Source organism: Puntigrus tetrazona, chromosome 14 (genome assembly GCF_018831695.1).
Source record: "Puntigrus tetrazona isolate hp1 chromosome 14, ASM1883169v1, whole genome shotgun sequence".
In the NCBI taxonomy this organism is placed as follows: Eukaryota; Metazoa; Chordata; class Actinopteri; order Cypriniformes; family Cyprinidae; genus Puntigrus; species Puntigrus tetrazona.
Window position 1 is genome coordinate 858,118 of NC_056712.1, and position 15,006 is coordinate 873,123.

The window sequence follows — 15,006 nt, forward strand, 5'->3', positions numbered from 1 at the left end:
GTGATTGCCCTAAAATAAGAGACACCACAGTTTTTCAGTTTAAGACACAGAATGCAGGACACATGCTCATTCAATAACTCTTTAATTTCCTATGTGGGTTTATGAACATGCTTTGTTTCTTTAAGATTAGCTATTTTTTCCCCAAGTCGTTGTTAGATCCCGTAGCTATGCTAAGATATGCCTTCAAAAATAGCATTTTAGCTAATAAAATATTTCTCGTTACGACTATAAACCTGTATTTTTCCTCAAAGTCTGTGCTTTAAATAGCAATTATTATGATGTTATTTCAGGTGGAGGAAGCTGCCCATATATAGGCAAAACCAGCACGCACGTATACACAGGTAGGTGGAATAAATTAAGCAAATTTTAAGCAATGTTTTAATTAAATTAATTGTGTAATAATTCCAAGCACCTTAAGGGCCCTGGAAAGTTCGCCCGCTAGTGGAGAATAGCTTTCTTGATTTGTTGCAGACGCAACGGATGATTCAGTTGTCTTATATAACAAAATGATATACAAGAATAATAACAGAAACACTGTATTACGGAGAAACGCACGCTGGTCTGCTTCCGAAGGCGAATTCCATTTACATCAGGGATACTCATATATTTTAAGTGTTTCTGTCTTTGCCTGCTGCCTGGGGTTTTCTCAGATTAGTCCCAGACTAAAGTGTAAGTCTGTGCTGTTTTAGCTGAAATAAACTTGCCGTTGGACACCGCTCTTGTTTTTCCTAAGGCACGTTCATAAATGCTATGCATTTCCTGATTGAACAACGGTTTAGTCCAAGTCCCGTCTGTGAAACAGGGCCTAGACGCGTTAGTCGTTTGCTTCCCCATGCACACAATAACGTCATAACAGAGATCTTCGTTGTGAAAGTGTTTGAGCAACATTTAATACTTATACTTTCATGTTATCATCATCCACCATAAGTACTCATTATTTGATGCGATAGTATTTTCAGTACCTTTATGCATTATCATAGTCATCAATGTTCATAATTTATATTCACATTTTCATCTGCGTCATTATACAATGAAGTTAAAGTTAACCTTTTATCACTCAAAAGACAGCGGAACTGAGAGGATATCATTCACATTTTCATGCCGTGCTCTTTGATTTATCTTCTGGTATGAATTGTTTCAGTCCTGGCACACACACACACACACACACACACACACACACACACACACACACTCGCTCTCCGATTCCTCTTTGCGTTCCATCTTTATTATTTTGGAAAAGAAATAAAGAGCGATGAATCTAGAAGAAGAATAATTTAACATTGCAGAAAGAAAAAAACACAACCAATAAATTACTCCGTTAAACCCACGTCAAGCACTGCTTCAGTTACTTCTCTGTGAGAGACAGCTGCAGTATCCTCTCCAGCTCTTCTTCCTCTTCCCTCCTCTTCCTTTAGGGAACAAAGAGAGGAACGTGATTGGATGATACAAGACGTGCATAAACTCTGTCCCACGGAATTTAAGATTTACTCTACTGGACCCACGTAGTATGTGGAAAGTTTACTGAAAATATGAAGAATAAGTGGTAATGTTTTTGTGGCTGGAATAGTTTCTGTAGGTAGAAAAGGCAAGAGAAAAAAGCAACCAACTGATCTTTTGGATGAAAAATTTGTTTGTCAAGCTGTGTATAGTGCGACGAAACATAAAATGACAAATGCAATATATATATAGAAACATATGAAACAAAAAACTTTGAAATTTTGGCTTTAACAAATATTGTGTAGTAAACAGGCTTGCCACTTTGTGTATAGTGCAACAAATCAAAACAAAAACTGAAACAAACAGCAAAACATAAATTAATAAATGATATGTTAATGCGTGAATTATGCATTACTTCATGCATTAATATCTCATGAATTATCAGGAAGTAACATTAATTCAAAGTCCTTCATAAATGACTTCAACATCTTAAACTAGTCTAAACATACATCATCTTTCCCACCCGCACCTATAATATGCATCTGGCTATTTCTATACTGCTCAAAATCTTTTACTTTCTACAGCCATTTATTCATGTTTTTGTATTAAAGCCCTGTACAAGACTGTTTTCTTAATTTCCCTCCCGATGAATTTCTGACCATCAACAGAAACATTGTAATGTTACAAATATTTTTGTGGCATGATAAACTGTGGTAGATGTATGGAAATGACATAATGAGTTTTGAACCAGTCCTCTTTTTGGAAAACTGAAATATGTTTACCCTGTTATAGCACAAAACAAAACAAAAAATGTTTCTGTTAGATAAAGTACTCTTAAAGTAGTAAGAGTTGTTCGTAGAGCAACAAAAGTAAACAGATGAAAAGAAAAACGGTCAGGTTTTATTTAGTGCAGCAAAACAAAAATATGAAAAAAAAATTCTAATTTTAAACTGAATTTTAAAATATGCAGTAATTGTGTCAAATATAGTGTGAGGAAATTGTGAGAAAAAAATAAAAATAAAAAAATAAGCAAAAAAATGCTGGGATAAAAATGTGCTTGTCAAGTTGTATTTAAATATTTTCTTGAATCAAAAATGTAGAGTAAATGTGCCTGTCAAGTTGTTTATAACAGCAACAACAAACAATAAAAACAAAATTTACTCAAAAAAAACCTTTTTTTCTTGAATGACAACTGTGTAGTTAATGTGCTTATAATATTATATATAGTCAGGTTGTTTATAACAACAAAAACAAAACTAAACAGAAAAACAAAAGAAACAAATGTGTATTAAATGTGCTTATCAGGTTGGATATAAAACAAACAAACAAAAAAAATTATAATAGTAATAATACACATTTACTCTTGTGAAGCATGTAACGTGTTTTAGAAGATATTTTAAGAGCAGCATAAACTTGCATCCAGCAGGCTTGGAGCCAACGATGCCTTGAAAGCCCGTCTAGATTTTAGCTCAGTAAGTTTGGAAGCAGCTTATGTTTTTGGACGCTTTGGTGTCTCGCTCCTCCATCATTCGTACCTGTCTATCTCCTCCTGCTCTCTGCAGGACAGCTCCATGGCGATGCGTAGCTGTTCATCGAAGCTGCTGGCCACAGCAAATGCTCCCGGCGCCCGAGGCTCGCTCAGTGAGCTGTAACACGGAGGTGAGATGAGCGCGGGGTCAGACGGGGATAACGGCGGCCCGGCATCGGACTCCACACTCTCCCCTCCAGCCAGAGACAGAGACAGAGATTCCTGAATCGCCCTGTCAGAGACACAGACGCATCTCAATCAGCCCAACAACTCGTACGAGCTCCCTCGCCCTCCACACACACACACACACACACACACACACACACACACACACACACACACACACACACCTCTCAAGCTGAGAGTCCTCCTCATAAAGCGGAGGCTGAGAAACTGGACGAGTGTTAGTTAGAGCCTCCCATATGGTCACCTACAGAAACGCAGAGGAAAAGAAAGAGAAATGAGGGAGTGGGTGGAAAGCTGTGGAGGGAATGATGAAAAGTTGATGTCTGCTAATTGTTAAGCATTGACTAATGGTTGCAATTACGCGTAATAATAATAATAATAATAATAATAATAATAATAATAAGACAAAGAATAAAAGCCAATGAAAAAGGGCAGATGTATAAACAAAGTCATGATGTTAGAACCGTGTCTTAAATTAATAACTAGTATAAACAGCTAAAAATTTAGATGACTAACTAACTTAACTAAAAGTAATCACAAAAATGTCTGCCGTGCAGGTTAATCATTTTTTAATCAAGTTAAAATAGTATATGTTTTTTTGGTATTTATCCGGAAAAGGTTGAATATGTTGCATTCTTGGTTATAGCACAAAAAGGCAGATGACGGCTGAATAAATGATTCATAAGTTTGTTATATAATGTTTTAGTGGCTGGTCTGTTTAGGGTTACAGCTTATTGTGGTTAAAAATGACAATAGAGATATCCATTGTTAGAATAAGTGACTAATTACATAAAATGGCATAAAAAATTTAATTAAATTGAAAAAAACTGTCAGATAGTTCCAAATATATTGGGGAAAAAATCTACATAATAAAATAAAATATAATATATTCCCAAGTATAACAAAACAATTGGGTATTTCCAAGTATTCCAAATAAAATGTACACAACCAAACAAAACAAAACTGGGAATTTTCATGCTATATGTAATAATCGCAGGGGAGTGTCAGTTTACCTATCACTAACCCAAAATCAAGCGATTTGCTCTAGTATCTTGAAAAAAAAAACTGTTTCCAGGCAGAAGTTGCGTGCAGCCAGCCAATCAGAACAGAGCTTGCCAGATCAGGAAAGTGCATGGAATATATGCGTGTAATGCCATTACCTGGTCACTCTCTGTTCCAGCGTCCAGCAGGCTCTGCTGTATGGCGAACTGGAGTAAATTATCATCCTCGTCCCTCATCGGTTCGCTGCGGCCCGGTCCAAGCGTGGTGTATTCTGGAGGAGGCTCAAACACAGACGGGTCGACCTCACACTGCAGAGGAGGAGGCGTCTGACCTGAAATCAGCGAGATGAGGATGAATCCCCGGCACAATCACAGTCAGAGCAACGTTACACCTGAAGAGACGCTTACCGGCCTCTGTGGCTCCTTGAGGGGACTGAACGGTGACAGAACTGACCGGTTCATCGCAGCCGCACAGATTGCTGAATGTCACTCGAGCATTCAACACATGGAAGAGAGGAATTTCTAAGAGTCAGGGCAATGAGTAAAGTCAATTTAAACCGGTGTAAAACAGGACATTTATCGAGAAAATATTTTAAACAAGACAACAAATAAATGTAGTGTGGGAAATTTAAATTCTGTCATCGGGCGTTTGTCGTTGCACCTAGACTCTTAAATAGTCTTCCTTTAAATCAGAGATCTCTGTCCTCTGTACATGAGTTTAAACCTCATCTTCTGGCCCGAGCATTTAGCAATTCTAAATTAAGTTTTATTCCCATTCTGTTTTACTAATCTCTTTCTTTTTAGCTCGTATTTTGGTTTATACTCTGTAAAGCACAGAGGTCGGTGTTGTGTTTATTTGTGCTATTTAAATAAATAAATGAAATGAAATTTACTCACCATCAAGTAGGGGTGGGAATACGACCAAATTCTTATATCATGATATGGGCAATTTTGGCTGTTTTAGGTTTTAAATAAGGTCTTTACGATATAAACTTTTTTTTTGATACAATATAAAGGTAACAATTCTTGTCACCAAAGTATAAAAGTGTATGTTGTTTGGTTAAAATGAATGACAGACAGCAGGAATATTAAACTATTAAAATAGTAGAATATTAGACTGCTGTCACTTTAAGAGCTGCCTCGGATCCAATACACTGTTACACATGTGTTTTCTTTTTCACCTGTTTGCTTTCACTTAGACCTAAATTACAGTTTTTACAAGGATAGCTGCAAAGATGTGCAGTTTTTAAAGCACTCAAGGCATATAAAGCAGTAAAAATAACTCAATGGAAGGCCCAAATAAGTTTTTTTGTGCTCCAGAGAAAAAAGAAAGAAGTAAATGATTAGGGTAAGCGAATCATGATTTTCTGTGGGCTGTCGCTTTAATAAGAAGAGTTTGATTGCATGTTGACCCCAAGTATATAAAATGATCAACCGACTCGACGTGACGCTTCTTCTCACCAATCTTTACAGGAAAGCCAGGTGGTAGGCGTAGGGTGATGAAGTCACGCAGCTTGGCAAAGTGGGCGTTAGAAATGGCCATGAGGTCAATGATGGGCGTCACCTGCTCCGCCAGCGAGAGAGGATGAGCTTCACTCAACCACAGAGTGGCCTTAAACCTGAGAGGTAAAGAGACCGAGCAAATATTCTTACTTCACATGCAAACGGGGATTGTATCGTGGCACTTTGGAGTTGCCATAGAAACGGTACCTCTGCACTTTGCTGGTGAGCTCAATGGGCCGCCCGATGTCTCTGCCGTTCAGATTAAACTCTGCATCAAAGTACTCCTCCGCTGTGATCGCTGTTGGGTTATGGGGGCTCGCGCACTGAGAAACCTGACTCTGGAAACACAGTCAACAAATGAATCGGGGTTGACTCCAATGAGCGCAGTCACAAATAGACCGTAAACAATATATTTCGTTTTTACGCTCACCAAGGCTGCATTTATTTGATCAAAAATACTGCAAAAACAGTACTGTTGTGAATTATTATTTTCAATTTAAAACGACTGTTTTCTAAAAGGCTCATATAAAAATGTTTCCTTTCTCTCTGGAGTGGTACAAGTTGTTGGCGCATCGATAAGATCACTGAAGATTATTCTTCATAAAAGTTGAACACCCCCCTAAAACGGCTCACTTTTCTAATCTTCTATGCCACAGAGTGGGTTTATTTTCATAACACCTTCCAAATGTTTATGCAAAGAAAGAAGGAGGGGCTGTTATTCTCGCTGTAGTGTTGCTGCGGGCGCCATGTTCTGGAGACGCTGTGTGTCGTAGTGAAAGTGAAACTACTTTGTGCTTCCAAAAGAGGACACAACTACATATCAGTGGTTAAGCTGTATTAACAACACTGTTTCAGAACAGTTTGACACAAATATTAGGAGCGTGTTCAGCGCATTTATGGAGGACTGACTCCTAAAACCTGGAGAGCAGTCTATGCTGACTGCACACAGAGATTATAAAGTCAATTCTAACTCTGCAAGGACAGTCTGCTGCTTCTGACTCGCAACCTTTAAGTAAGTTATGTTTTCTTATTAAAAGAACCTGCTACTTACTATTCAAACGCTAGTTTTAAGGAGTGATGGGTAGTGCTTGTTGTTTGTCGTTTCTCTGGTCACAAATGCATACATGATGTTATTTTTACGAGTCTCCATTGGCTTTTATTGTTTTTGTGTCATAGCGCTAGGACACGGCATCACGTTATGGAAAGGGTGGTGACATTTCCCGCCACATGCTTGAGGTATTCGGCCAATCATATCGCACTGGACAGCTGGCCAATCAGAGCACACCACATTTTTTTAGAACAATGAGCTTTGTACAAACAACCAATTTTAGAAGGCGGGGCTTAGAGGAGAAACAAAAAACATTACGCTGAAAATAATGTCTTTTTAACCTTACACAGCATAAATGCATTTCATTACACCAAATACACAAAAGAATGTCCTTTTTAGCAACATCACATGAACCTTTAACATATTTTTTAACGTAATTTCATCCTGTGATCAAAGGTCATCATCACTCTAGTCTTTGGTGTCACATGATCCGTCAAAAAATCATTATAATATATTGATTTGATGCTCAAGAAACACCAATGTTGAAAACAGTTGTGCTGCTTCATATTTTTGTGGTAACCATGATAGATTTTTTTAAGGTTTCTCTGATGAAAGTTCAAAACATAATTTTAAATGTCTTTAATTTAAAGCATAAACCATGCTCAATAAAAAATACATTTTATTCAATAATAACAAAAAAAATCTATATTAAATATATAATCTTATATTAAATGTATAACAATTTATAATCTTAAGATAGTGTTGTTATTTCTTATATATTTATAAAAACAATTTATAATATAATACAATTCTAAATTAAAAATAAGATCAAAAGTAATTGCACTGAAATGATATGCACTGATCAGTGATCACACTCACCCCAGTACTAGAGATGTGCTGCTCAGCAATACCAAGAAACGACTGTAGAGGAGTTCTAGATCCTGACAGCACAGAGAGTAGAAGGTGACAGCACAGACAGAGAAATGCATTTGAGAAAATAAATCAGAAAATATATATTTGTACATAAATTATATGTATGTGCATTTTAGTGTCCCATTATGTCATTTCCTGTAAACAATCTGCAAATTTGTAAATCTGAAAGTGCACAATAAATAAAGTTATTGTCTCCCAAAATAAAGAATCGACCCAATCACATTCCCACTACGGTGTAACACATTTGAATAATTCCTGTCTACGTTCTACATTAGCCAGAAATTCACAAATGAATGTAGAAATTAAGAAAGATATATATATATATATATATATATATATATATATATATATATATATATATATATATATATATATATATATATATAAAAGCTGGCTACATGTTCCAAATGAAACAGAAGGTAGTTGCTTGGTGGATGATCTATCAGTTGGTGTGTTAATGCAAATCATTAGCAATTAGACACAGTAGTAACCACAGTAGTGCAGCATAAATGATAACGATCCTGTTTAACCAATCCTGTACTGAGAGAGGTTAGGACCGCCTACTTTATTAACATATAAATTGTAGAAATGTAGAAATGCATGAATGTATAAATAAGAAATAAATGTAAAACAGTACTTATACATATCTGCATTTCTTTATTTCAGCATTTAATTATGCATTTCTTAATTTATTTCATTTATGTATTTCTACATTATTGATTAATTCATTTATTTCTATTTCTACATTAATTCATTAATTCATTTATGTATTTCTACATTTATCTGTGAATTTATTTCAGCATTTCTGTTTGGATTTATACTCAAGTAATTTTGGTCATCTATATACTGCGCCCACAAACAAATAATTTTAATAACGACTGCTTCTCTAAGGATAGAAGGATAGGATAGAAAAAAACTGTTGAAAGATGGGTCAGTACCCACTTATTCGGACCGGCAGCTCTACTGAATTACACGTATGATAAATAATAGATGCTTATTTTTCATGAAGTGTTCAAAATACAGAATGCAGTAGACCAATCACAACAGACCAATCTGACATCTGACCAATCAGAGAAAATCAGAGGGTTTAGAGAGACGGAACCTTAGAACTGCTTTGAACGAATTGTTTGAGAACCACTGGAAAATGAGGTGATAAAGACATATTTTGAGTTAAAAAAGAGTTTTTTCACCTTGCATGCATGTCAAGCTATTGTAGGAGACTCACAAAACAATATTGGTATAAATGGCATAATTGGGGCACTTTAAATTGACTTTCAGCATAATTTTTCATTTTTGTGTGGGTTTAAGTACCTTTACTCCTAGATTTGTCTTGATCAGAAAGGTGTTCAGTCCGAGAACGTGTCACTAACTCCACATTACTGGCACTGTAAACCTACAATTATGTGATTATAAAAAACCATTAGGGAGGTCATTTTGTCCTCTCCACAGCTGTTTTCAGCAAGGCTGAGAGCCTCTTTAAGGGGACTCACCTTTGCTTCATATCCACTGACAACCTCTGTCTTCTCCGAGCGCCATCCCCAAATCCCTGACTTATTTCTAGAGTCAGACAGAGCAGGGAATTAGTGCAACAGTTGTTTCCAAAGGTAAAAAGCATAAAACTCACTACACAGAGAATTTAATGCTAAATTATAAAACTCGAAAGACAGACTGAAATCAAAGTATGCCAAATCTTTTGACATTTAAGAGGTCATTGTACTATTACAAACATCCTGGATGTTTTAGAAATCCAAACTTTCTTGTTAATCTAAAAGCATCTTATATTAAAGCCAATCAGTGTGCCACTCTGTGATGTAATAGTGTGGTTCAACACCAGCTCCGACAGATGATGATCAATGCCTGCTTCTATATCGCTGCCTGTTTAGCCCCGCCCACCGATTCTACATGACTGCCTGTTTAGCCACGCCCACGATTCTACACGACTGCCTGTTTAGCCACGCCCACGATTCTACACAACTGCCTGTTTAGCCATGCCCACAATTCTACACGACTGCCTGTTTAGCCCCGCCTACCGATTCTACATGACTGCCTGTTTAGCCCCGCCCACCGTTTATACATGACTGCCTGTTTAGCCACGCCCACGATTCTACGCGACTGCCTGTTTAGCCACGCCCACGATTCTACATGACTGCCTGTTTAGCCCCGCCCACCGATTCTACATGACTGCCTGTTTAGCCCCGCCCACGATTCTATCACTGCTGCCTATTTAGCCCCGCCCAAAGATTCTACATAATTGCCTGGTTAGTTCCGCCCACCAATTCTATATAAATACACGCCTACACAGAAACCAAACAATAATGTTTATTGGATGAACTTGATATTTAATGAAGATCCAGACAGTCTCATTAACTCGGTCCTTTGTTCACTTCATTTTACTGCAGATTCATTTACAAACAAAGCCGGCGTGGGATTTTCAGACAGATTCAAACTAAAAGACAGTGCTGCGCTGACTATATTGATTCAGACAGCAATGTCGCAACACGTTTTTAACTTATGTCATTTGCCCCGCTCCATTAAAGCCATTAAATATACAGTCTTGTACGAGTCTTTTTGCATTCTTCAAATAAACCTTTGTAATGTTGTAGCTGGCTGGTTTGGTTCACGGTTTATAACACTTAAACAAATGCGTTTTTAAGAAATCCCTGCGGAAAAAGAATGGAAAAAACCCTCCGGAACCAGCGCCGCTGAAAAACTGGCCATGCCCTAATGCACTCCATACAGACTCGGACTAATTAAATCTGCGGTGAAGCCTCTTCCTGTACCTCTCGAAGGCAATGTTGCGTGTGTTGAGATGAGTGGACACTATAGGAGAGGTCAGTCTCTGGGCCGTGTTCTCCTGCGAGGGCAGCATGGCGGCGAGCAGAGAGGGGGCGTCCCGCGGAGACAGAGACAGCGGTTCCGTATACACCACCTGCTTTTCGTGGTCCACCTCCATCACCATCGCCCCGCTCTCTGCAAAACACACGAACCACCTCAAAGCGATGAACTCCGCGCGGGTCCCGCACGAACGCGTGCTGAAGACTCACCTCCGCCTTTAAAGATGTAGCTGCGCCGGCCCTTAAGCCAAGTCATGTGCTCAAAGCCCAATAAAGTGGTGTCGACCCTCAAACACGAACCGCTTTTCCATACGCGATACACATCGCTCGGACAAACCTTCGACACTAGAGGAACTGAGCAATTGGGACAGAACGAAAACTGACTGTCAGGAGCAATCGATCACAGGAGCTGTCCGCATCGGTGGTGCTGAAACGGTTAAAGCTGCCATACAATGCTTCCATACAGGTTCAACATTTAACACTCGATAAATAATGGTGAGACGAAAGCAAAAGCGTAACGTGGGTCTTTCCAAACTCACCCCAGCTGGTAAACTCCCATTTCATCTCCACGTAGAAATCGCGTGCCTGCAACAAAGACAACACGTTGCAATGCTTTCTCCGAGAGGGTGCCAAATCAAACCAATACTGTACCTTTGACCTGTTTATTACAAAGCAAAAGGGATTTACCCGATGCAATGTATATCAAATGCACGTGTGCGTCACCTGTCTCAGTTTGCTCAGCAGCTCAGGTATACCAGCCAGTCTCTCTGTGGCTCTTCTGAAGTCTCTGTACTGAAGGACCAGCTGCACCAGCTCGGGATCTCCAGTGCTCACTGCCTCCTGCAAAACTAAACACACAGTTTAACACCACCAGCGCCAGTGAGATTTACTGAAGATGCACGTTAGATCACTCTAGAGAAATCTATTATATGCATCTCTTTCTCTTTCCTTTCATTATATGCAACTCTTCCATATAATGAATATCAATCTCCAAAAATTTAAACGACAACTGTGTAGTATATTTCAAGATATGTTTACACGCACCCTAATCATCGGTTAATAATCAGTAATTGAATTCATGTCTCAGATGGACTAAAAGGTATGACGGAAATGCTGCAATTGAGCTTGATTTGAACTAGATTTCGATGGGACTGAAAGAAGCGGTGTAGCCCTGAAATAATGTGATCAAGTGGAAAATAATAAAGCATTTAAATGCTCAGATCCATCTCAAAATTCGGGGCACATGGTGCAGTGTTGAAACATGTATGAGCTTTCTTATAAGTAGCTATTGACTGAAATCTTGTATTCTGCTGTATTTTCAGTGAATAAGTTACATCTCAGTTTGCAAAGATATAATGGTTTATAAATCATATGATTTTTTTTTATGGTTTAAACCGTATATTATTTTGCAGACCTTTTTGAGCTGTTAAAAAACTCTTTCATGAAACATTTTCTTGCAATTCTGACTTTTTTTAATCTTTTAAGGTCATGAAAATGCTGTAAAGATGTATAGTGGAATGTACATTATATACACACACATCACTATTCAAAAGTATGGGAACAATAATTTAGTTTTTCAAAAGTCTCTTATGCTCATCGAGGCTTCATTTACTTATAAAATAACAGCTCACTAATTTAATACTTTAAAATATAATGCATTCCTATGGTGGCGAAGCTGAATCTCCACCGGTTCATCAGTCAAGTCTTCGTTGCCACAAAACCAGTCATCAGTGTCTTTTCTTTTTTAAACTGAGCTAAATAAATAAGCTTTCCATTGATGCATGGTGTATTCGGCTAATAACTATTTAAAAATCTGAAACCTCAGGATGCAAAACAACGTTGATTGACTATCAATGTTGAAAACATCCTTTTTTTTGGAAAATACAATGTTGTTTATAATGTTTACAATTTAAAGGATTTAAAACATTAAAGGAAAAAGCTGTTAAGTGCAGTTTTAAAACGATATAAATGCTCGTTTTTGGGGTTTTTTTCGCGGAGTGGTTGATTTTTGGTGAAACGCATGTAAGGTGAGGGATGCCGGGGTCGATGAGTGTGTGTGTGTGTGTGTGTGTGTGAAGCACCTGTCCAGCCCTGCGCGTTGCTGTGTGTGGGATCCGAGCTGTGTCTCAGCAGCACGCGCGTGGACTCGAGATGCCCGAGACACACCGACAGCTCGAGCGGCGTGCGCCCGCGCGGATCCAGCCGCTCCACGTCATGCTGCAACACACACACACACACACACACACACACACACACACACACACACACACACACACACGGCTTTACAGACGACAAAGAGACCGATAACGAATTAAGACGCTAAACACCACCACTAACACCACGTACCGGCTGTTTCTGAAGCTCTCGGTCCAGTTCTTGAAACTGATTGTTCCACACCAAATAATGTAAAGGAAACGCCTCTTCGGCCATTTCAGTGACGCTGGATTTAAGTTCCCCGTTGTTTAGATTTTATCCTGCGTGGTTACGGTTCGTTTTTTTCCGAGGTTTTTGGGAATTGTTCGTCGGGCAGCGGCCGCCTTTGCATCTAAACAGACACCGCAAGCGTTTATTCACGGACCGTTCATTTCACGTAACATAAAGCGCGTCGTTCAATCCGCTCGGTGAATTCATTCCCCCCCCGGACTCCAGACGTGTCGTTCACGCTCGTTACCGGTCCGTTTCGCTGCAAATCCTCCCGTTTGCTGAAAACAGTCAAGCCAGCAGCTGCTTAGCTAGCGAAGCTAAGTCAAAATTCCCGCAAGCCTTCGTAAAACATCCTCCTCGAGGCCAACGCCGTCGTTTGAATCGATCGGTTAAATTGAGCGGCGTTCCGTTAAAAGAGGCGAAACGGCAAGCGCGGGTGAGTTAGATGTTTATTTGCAGTAAAGCATCCTCGCGTTAGCAGATAGCTTCCCAACATCCTCCTCCTCCTCATCATCATCATCATCAGGCTAGTGCTGCTCGAGCTCGCTGACACATGATGTTCTCGCTGTCCTCTGACGGGGAAAACGACCGCTTTCCATTATATTCCGACCGGGTCTGCGCTGAGCCGGCGGGAAAACGCAGACAAGCCACCGCAGAAAGCGAGCAGGGGCCTAATTTCCATCCACGTTCACGGGAAACATGCATCGGACGCAGGCTCGGCTCGACTGTGCCTTCGCGATGGAGAACGAGTGTAACTCACCTGACATCAGACGGCAGCTCGCACCGAAAACAATCAACTCCACCGAGATCGGATCGCACGCTGAATTAAAAATAAAAAATAAAGCAATAGCCATGTGTAAACGCAGCTGAGGGGAGCCTGAGGTCAGACTTCATTCAAAAAGGAAAATCATTTATGTTTGTACGCATGATTAAATAATATCGGACGGATTTGGTAAATTCATAAACCCTTTTGAGATCGGACAATTTATAAAGTCGGCTGAGATCAGACAGCGTCGCGATTTCAATTTAAGAATTCATCCGAAATGAGACGGCACCAGAAACATTGATCTGACATCAAGTAACAGGGCTGTGAACTCAACCCTTTAATATCAGACAGGATCACTCATCTTAGATCAGACAGTATTGTGTTCTAGTTTTCTGAAACCGGAGAGCATGGTGAACACAACTGATCAACTCCTTTGAGAGCAGAATTTATAAACTCGTCTGCGATGAACCAGCATCAGGCACTAGAACTCATAAAAAAACTGATCTGAGATCAAGCAGCACCAGACATTCATAGAATCAGACCGCAGCGTGTACAGAACACAGCAACATCTCTGAGCTCAGACGGACTTTAAAACTTCAGAACCCGCCAATTACAGCACTGAGGTCGAAACTGAGGTCAGACCACTTCAAGAAAAACAAAGATAAAATGTAAGATGGATGTGGTAAATTCATAAAGCCTTTTGAGATCAGATACAGGACTTATAAACGCAACTGAGGTCAGATAGCATATTGCATCTAACTACCTAGAAATCTGAATTCAATTTATGAGTTCATCTGAGATGAGATGGCTTCATGCCAAACGTTTACACTGAACAGCATCCGAAACATTTCTGATAATGAAATGACATCAGACAGGGATTTTGTATAATCATAAATCAGACGGGGTCACGTGTCGAAACTCACCTGAGATCAGACAGCATTTGGTTCTGAATGTACTGTATATTTACACACACTAAAATAAGATCGGACAAAATCATCACGGCATGAATTTATAATCTTTTTATACTGGATTAGTTTGGGATGTGCTTAATTCAGAAACCCTTCTGAGATCAGACAGCATAAATATAGCTTTATAAACTTATCTGTAATCGGAGCGATGTGTTAAAATAATAGCTGTCTGAAATCGTTGGATCAGAATTAGAATCTTTAAAAATAACATCAGACAGGGATGCGAACTCAAACCTTTGATATCAGACAGGATCATGTGAATGTATATACACACACACACACACATCTGAGATCAGACAGTAATGTATTCAGACACCGATGGAGGATTACTCATTCAATAGATAACGCCATCTAAACTCAATTTAAGCCCAGACGCGG

The 15,006-nt window shown here is 39.1% G+C and overlaps 1 protein-coding gene across 2 annotated transcripts; it reads right to left on the reverse strand.

Moving 5' to 3' along the window:
* Window positions 1-861: 861 nt before the first annotated feature.
* On the reverse strand, window positions 862-13,983 carry ankrd13d (ankyrin repeat domain 13 family, member D). Of its 2 annotated transcripts, XM_043257747.1 has the most exons (16): window positions 12,817-13,972; window positions 12,552-12,687; window positions 11,194-11,318; window positions 11,010-11,055; window positions 10,681-10,824; window positions 10,417-10,606; window positions 9,127-9,193; window positions 8,948-9,029; window positions 7,583-7,644; window positions 5,863-5,993; window positions 5,614-5,771; window positions 4,561-4,674; window positions 4,312-4,484; window positions 3,316-3,395; window positions 2,973-3,197; window positions 862-1,409 (listed from the first exon to the last, which is right to left on the reverse strand). In XM_043257747.1, the coding sequence occupies exons 1-16, from the start codon at window positions 12,898-12,900 to the stop codon at window positions 1,346-1,348; spliced, it is 1,881 nt and encodes a 626-aa protein (XP_043113682.1). In that variant the 5' UTR covers window positions 12,901-13,972; the 3' UTR covers window positions 862-1,345. The 2 variants fall into 2 exon arrangements, with proteins under 2 accessions (XP_043113682.1, XP_043113683.1); XM_043257748.1 differs by lacking the exons at window positions 862-1,409; window positions 3,316-3,395 and having other exon boundaries at window positions 2,979-3,197; window positions 12,817-13,983.
* Between the last annotated feature and the right edge of the window lie 1,023 nt (window positions 13,984-15,006).

Bases quoted from the DNA above. Each gene is read 5' to 3' on its own strand.
- ankrd13d (XM_043257747.1), bottom strand. From the start codon at position 12,900: ATGGCCGAAGAGGCGTTTCCTTTACATTATTTGGTGTGGAACAATCAG. The intron at 9,030-9,126 runs GTGAGTCCCCTT...ACATAATTGTAG, and splicing joins TCAGTGGATATGAAGCAAAG to GTTTACAGTGCCAGTAATGT. The intron at 7,645-8,947 runs GTACTTAAACCC...CTGTGCTGTCAG, and splicing joins AGACAAATCTAGGAGTAAAG to GATCTAGAACTCCTCTACAG.